This window comes from Artemia franciscana, chromosome 5 (genome assembly GCF_032884065.1).
Source record: "Artemia franciscana chromosome 5, ASM3288406v1, whole genome shotgun sequence".
In the NCBI taxonomy this organism is placed as follows: Eukaryota; Metazoa; Arthropoda; class Branchiopoda; order Anostraca; family Artemiidae; genus Artemia; species Artemia franciscana.
The window spans coordinates 5291037-5298251 of record NC_088867.1 but is presented as its reverse complement, the minus strand read 5'-3'; the positions used below and the strand labels follow the sequence as shown (position 1 = coordinate 5298251).

The 7215-nt window shown below is 36.5% G+C and overlaps 1 protein-coding gene across 1 annotated transcript in view; it reads left to right on the top strand.

Moving 5' to 3' along the window:
• LOC136026917 (uncharacterized) overlaps positions 1 to 7215 on the top strand; it is a 56819-nt gene continuing 49604 nt past the window's right edge. The window contains exon 1 of the mRNA XM_065703750.1: positions 1 to 597. Within this exon, the coding sequence (XP_065559822.1) occupies positions 529 to 597 (69 nt within the window). The 5' untranslated portion in view covers positions 1 to 528. The remainder of the gene's footprint in view (positions 598 to 7215) is intronic.

Below are 7215 nucleotides of genomic sequence, written 5' to 3'. Positions count from 1 at the left end.
AAGTTTTTTCTCTGTTTTAGTGGAAGAAAGCTGTACAACTCTTCATCACCTCATGTCATAATACCCACTCGAGTTTCCAATCTGGAGACGGCTAATGACTCAGAAGTTCTCCACGTCCACGTCATACATGACAAAGCGGAAAAGGTCGAAGAGTTTATAGTGAAGAAGGAGGTACCAGTAGATATAAAAAATAAGCTTAACTAGACTGCACTATTTGTAGCCGCTTTCTTGGGCAGTGAAAAGACATTAATAAAATTACTACAGCTTGGTGCAGACCCCAATAAAGGTTGTGGACAGTTCTTTAGATACACCCCAGTACACGGAGCATGTTTCGGTGGCTCCCCTCGTGTGCGCACGTATCTTGTGGAAGCTGGTGGTGACCTGAGGCGAAGAGACGAGTTTGGAAGAACTCCCCGTGATTGGGCAGTTGAGTACCTGAACAGACCAGCTCAGCGTATAGAAATCCTTGCTGTGATTGAATCATACAGAGAATTATCCACTAGATCCATTTATCCAATAGAAACATCCATGGGATCATCAAAGGCAGTTGATGCCTTCAAAAAGCCCAAATCGATGACCCTAAGATCTATGGCACAAGTAAGTTGTTTTTTAGTTTATATATGTGGCCACCACATTTGTTTCTTCCATTTTTTTTTTACAAAAATACCAAAAAAACATTAATTCAAAATTTAGTTGGCAGATGCCCAATCAGCACCCTTGCTTATAAGCTGAAATTTACTTCATTGGAATACTTTAAAGCCACAAAAAGGTGAATCATGTGAAAAAAGACAAATTAGAGAAAAATCATACCCTCCACCCTTCTAGTTACCTGTATATGTGCTAAATAATTCTGCTTTATATTCGATAAATCGTTGTTTACTGCTGTCATTATTCTGATTTTCTGTTCGGACTTCCAAGAATCTTTAATACCTGTTCTTATCGGTCAAATCCGGAAAATCATTAGCGATATAATTTTTTTCGTTAAGTCACTTCAGTTGATACGGTGTCAAGGCTAGATCCTCGTGAGTGCCTCTCAAGTTAAATCCAGGCGGGCGACCATGATTTTCAAGCATACCGACGTTTTTTTGTTCCATTGGTATTCACCCTGCCCCTATTGTGTCCCTTTTATAGAATTTTAAAACAAAGCTTATTGTTCTAATTAAACGGCCAATGTGTTTCAGGAATCGTTCTTAAAGAATCAGGGAAAAAGTCAAAACTTTAGCGTAAAGAGCAAGATCTTGTGAAAGCGGCAACTCTTTTCATATATGTAATAATATCTGTTCTTTTTTTCAATTTTGATGCTGCTCTTTACTTTCAGTTGAAAAAAACTTTTTTTTAAATTAATTTCTGTTCATCTGTAAATAATACCGGGAAACCCGGCTCCATGAAAAATTCTCTCCATGAAAAATTCCGGTACTTGTGAATTATACGCCGCTCACTCAAGTATACGCTGTGTAAAATTCAAGAACCTTCGTTACTTTAGAAACAAAGTTGGTTTATACATTTGCACATTAGGAGGGGGGGGTAAATTATAGGGTCTGTATCTAAAACATATTAGGTACAATTATTCTGCATATTATGAAGTAAGAATTGTTTTCTGTCTCAAACTGTTCAAATACTCGAGCCCCCCCCCCTTATGTGTAAATATATAGACCAAATCATATATTTCCCATCTATTCTGTCACTTGTCTTTGTCTTGTCTCGTAATAAGCTGAAAGAAACTAATGAAGAAACCAGTTTGTTCCTGAGTTTTACACAGCCTAAACTTAAGTGAGTGGCGTATAACAGCCTACACAAGTACCAAAATTCCTTCCCCTACGGAAAAAAAAACTCAAATAAAATTGTCAAATTTGGAAAGCCTTATTTTTCATGGGGGGGGGAGGGCATTTTCCACTGGCTGTTATTTTCCGCGGGAGGGGGTAGGGGTAAACACCGACCACCTCTGAGACATGGTTTTGAAAAAAAAATTTGGCCGCAGCGTGACCACATTAAAACTGCGATGCTGTCATTGGTTCAGATTTCATAGCCTTAAATATATCATATTTTTTGCTGACATAAGGCTATAGGTTGTAGTTGCATATAGGTTAGCGAAACATAGGGATTGTAGCACTTGGATTGTAACCATGCACAGAAATTACCATGGGGTTTGAATATTGTGATCCGTTGATAACAGTATTGTAATAGGACGATATTCTAAAGTTTGAAATGCTAGTTTAAACGTACGCAAGGGCCTAAAAACCCTTAAATCTCATGATATTTGCGATATTCCCAAGGTTTCCTATAATGCACATTAATAATGTGATTCTGTTTTAGGTTACCCTCCTCCCTCCCCACTTCAAACATTTTGAGCTCATGTGACTGTCTCTAGTTAATTGAATAATCTGCGTCACAAATTTGTTTTTCATGGATCTTAGAAGAAGCACTTTTTAATATGTTCATCAAAATCAAACTCATCTAAAGACCGTTTCCACTTGATCACCAGTCCAGAAAACGTCTTTAAGGTCAGCTCAAACGGCAAATCTCAAATGTCAACCACTTTTAGTTTCGATAGCCATTGTCCCAACTTGATGGAAAATTAAAAAGGCACGGACACAATATTTTCTCATCATCATAAGATACTAGTAGAAACAAAGAAGCTTTGTCCCTTCTTGAATTTGAGTGGGAAATGTAGTGTGACCATATCAAACAGTTCGTGGGAACGAACTGTAAATAAGGAGTGACTACTCAATAGTAATCGAAACTCTAAAAACACTGAATTTTGATACCAATAGAGATGCTATATCAAAAGAATAGGGGTTTTATGCTTGTTTCAAATATAGAGGTTTCAAACGCCTATCTGAAAAAAAATGTGGGATTTTATATTTTTTGCCAAAAGAACGATCACGAATGCGTGTTTATTTGTTGTTGTTTTTTTACTGTTTTTTCCCAAGGGTGATCGTACCGACCCATTTGTCCTAGAATATCGTGAAAGGGCTTACTCGAACGGATATCAGAACTTATAGTGCCCTTTTTAAGTGACCAAAAATTTGAGGGCAACTAGGCCCCCTCAAACACCCTTGTTTCTCAAATTCATCTGATCAAAATTTTGAGACAGCCGTTTTGTTCAGCATAGTGGAAAGGCCGAATAACTGTGACTTTGGGGATATCATGACCCTCCAACAGCCCCTAGCAAAAGGTCTTTAAGGTACAAAATTTGCCCATCGTTTGCGCATAATATTTGTTATTGGGGGAAAAAATTGAATTTTCTTCTGGTGGGATTTTCCACGGGGATAATTTTCCATGTGAAGGGGACTTTTCAGGGGATTAATTTTTTGGGGAAAATTTACGCTGAGAGAATTTGCCTGAATTCCGTTATGAAATTCTCATGTCTTGCTTTCTCATTGCCGATTACCAGGATTGAATTCTCTTGAGAATAAATCCTCGGGGAGGAAGTATTTTTCCGTGGAGGAGCATCCAGATTTCCTGGAATTAATTAAAAAACGATCAGAAATTAAATATAAAAAAAACAATTTTTTCACCTGAAAGTAAGGACCAACATTACAACTTAAAACGAACATAAATTATTACGTATATGAGGGGGGTTACTCCTCCAAACCACCTCGTTCTTTAAGCTAAAGTTTAAATTCTGTCCCAATTCTTTAAGAACGACTCCTGAAATATTATGTTTGTTTAATTAGAACAATAAGATGGTTTTTCTAAAGTGTTAAAAAACTTTTGTGTGAAGAGCGATGTGGTTTGGAGGAGTAATCCTCCAAACTGGCAAAATGTGCTCAGTTTTCTGAGAATGCCAACTCCACGTGCAATTTTAGCGGAAATAATGTCGCTGTGATGCTTCGACGAAAGATTAGAATCAATATGGAAGCCAAGATACCGTAGTGATTTAACTTGTACAATTGGATTTTCACGCAATAGGACTTTACCACTTACATCAACAGAATCACACACTCTACATAATGTCCGTAAAAACATCTTTACATTCACGCACAGCAAACTTAAACTCGTAAACACCTTTTGTATTTTGAGGGCATTATTAGCTTTTGCTATTAAATCATCGACTGATTTTGTGTTAGCGCAGTGTCCTCCGCAAAATAAGTAATATATACATCCTGCAGATAAAAGCGCATCATGTCAACATAAACTAGATAAAGTAAAGGACCCAGCACAGAGCCCTGAGGTACGCCACACATCACAGGAAAATTCGGTGAGACTACATAATTTAAAACGAGTTTAAGGGACCTACCGTAAAGATAGCTCTCAAGCCATCTTAAACAAACTCCATTTATTCCAAGACTTCTCATTGGATGAAGCAACACTTGGTAGTCAACCGTGTCAAAAGCTTTTCTAATGTCAATGAAAATAGGCATAGGTGCGTTACCCGAGAAATACTTCTCACTGGATGGTACACTTCTCACCTATAGTACTTTTAAGCTCTTTACTCCAAGAACACAGTCCAGCGTTGTCATTTGTTCCACATTTATACGTGATTTTTGCATAATTAATTGTTTTCTCAAATTCTTGCTCCTTGTCATGCTCCTGTCATGCTCCTGTAAGAGCAGCGTGTTCTGGGCTGCCAAACTGACACATTTTGTGTCAAAATGACACAATTTGATGTTGCGTGACACAATGACACATTCAGTCGAAATGATGACACAATCGACGAAAATGACACATTTTTCAATAAAAAATGACACAATCGACAAAAAATGACACATTTTTCAAAAAAATGACTCATTTTTGTCATCCAAGTCTTGTTTTTTAAATAGTAATAAAAGAAAAGTAAAATTTAAATTTTCTACCTCCAGAAAAGCTACAAATTAATGGAAGGGAATAGCGCTACCCAACGGTGGCAGTAGTACACAAACAGTGCGGAATACAGGACAGATGCCATCACCATATTTAAAATTTAAACTACGCGAAGAAAACAGCCATATGTGGAAATTTCAAATCGAAATGTAGGCTGAATATCTGAACTTAATTGGCTTCTTGGTTGAGTATTTGATGTAGCCAACTGATACGTACTTAATAGTAAAAAGTAAACAGCATGCAGTTTACCAAAGCTGTATGCATAAGCAGCAACTCCCATTTTTAGGAGTACAGGAGAGGTATCCCACCTCGGACAAGATTACAAATTTCCAGAGATGTCTTTCCTTCAGAATAATCCATCTGGCTTAAAAAGGCATCAATAAATATGACAAAAATACTACATTGAAGCTAGTTGAATGGCTTACAATTAAGTAATTAAAAGCTTAGCTAATAAAGCCGATTGCGTATAGAGCCGATTACGATTATGAAGTAATACGAAAAGTCTATTTTCAATTTACTGTCGGAATTGATTGTCATTAAAACTTTTATAAATGTAAACTTGCCTCGTTGGCCGCTCAGACACAAATTTATTGTGTGTAACAATAATTTAATCGAATGTTTCTATTTCTTTCATGACGTCATAAAAAGGTCATGATCCCAAGATAATAGGATAAGGTTAAGTTTACTCCTTTTTGAACTGATTTGGAAAATATTATATATTTAAAACTCTAAATAAAGATTTGACAATTAAATATTATACCACTTGTGGCAAAAAAATATGACACATTTTGTGACACATTATGGAATCTGAGATGACACAAAAAGCACATTTTTGGAAAAAATATAACACACTCCTTAAAAAAAATTTGGCAGCCCTGAGCGTGTTTCTTATAGAGTTGTTGTCATACTGGAGTAGTTAGATATATTTAATCTTGGTTCACATGGCTCCGAAGAGAGGATGTAGCAGAATCTTGTCCATCGGTCAGATGGACTCTCAGGACAATTTAGGTATGAATTTTTTTTTGGGTGATTCACCCCCTCCTTTACTAGAGCAGAGTTTTATATGCTTACGTCTTCTGTTGATTTTACATTATTATATCTGATAAAAAAGAGGGGTATTATAACCAGAGGTGTTAATAGGGTTGCTTTAAGCTGCTGCTGCCTTTAAAATTCTATGTCTGCAAACAGGTGCTTCAAACTCCTATGGAGTGTGTACACGAAATACAACTGATTATGCCATCTTATGCGTGGAGGAGTCACTTACTCTCCACCTCCTGTATACATTTCAGTACTTCATATGTGCGGCACAATTAAGGCATGTTTGGCACGCGCCACTTGGTGTTTGTGATTTCCAAAAATTGGTGACCCTTTGTTATACTTTTTGTTGGATAGTTTGTTTCTCTTTTTTTTCTTTTTTTTTGCACAACCAGTCTCCGCAGCAGATATTTAAGATGAGTGATAAGGAATAAGAAATTAACTTATGTGTGTTCAGCATTTATTCCACGCATATTGTGTTTATTAGACATCTTAACGGACGCCCGTGTTTTGAAATTTGACTAGATACTTTCCAACTTCATTATGTATTTCGACACCTATTCATATTTTTATGAGACAGGCTTCATCGAATCATATATTACACGGCTAAATTGAGTCGACTTGTTAATTCGGCCGAAGGGGTGAGAAATCGCATTTTTAAAACCAATCAATCATGATTATTATGTTTTAAAATTATTTCCAGCTTCGGCGAATCTATTCCTGATAAGAGTGGAAGTAGAAACTCATGCAGGTTTCAAAGAGAAAAAATTAACGATGTTGTCAATTATTTAACGAAACTCAGCAAAGTTTCAAACATGCTTTTGCTTTTTCTTCAACTCTGTATCAGTAAAACTATTATCCTAATACATAGAGGGAGGGGGAAGGTGGTCGTAGATACGTGTCTGAAATCTTCGGAATATTGTGGGTTTTCCATATTTTTGACAAAATTTGCCCTTTATTATGTTTTTTCTTAATGTGTCTCTATTGGCAGTGGCAAGGGGGGTGACCTTGCCCTCAATTTATTTTCCACCCTCTCCGATAGGATTGTAAAATATTTTTATTTGTGTTTCTATTGAAAAAATCCAAACTACCCTCCCCAAACATTTTCGTAAATTGACATCCCTGTGTGGCTTTTAAATGTTATTCCCCATCCATAGAAGTTGTTGTTGACGTCCGTTCCTAACATTAATGTCTGCCATTTGTATAGCTCTGTACGTTTTTTTTCGGATTTCACATTCATTTGTATTTACTTTTCTAATTTTAATTGTTTGAGGAATGTAAGCAAAAGGCAAACGTCCCAAGGTGTTTTAAGTGTAAGGAATATAAGCTAGTTCCCTATATTGTATAGTTCCTTGTCTCAGGCTCAACAACCGGAAA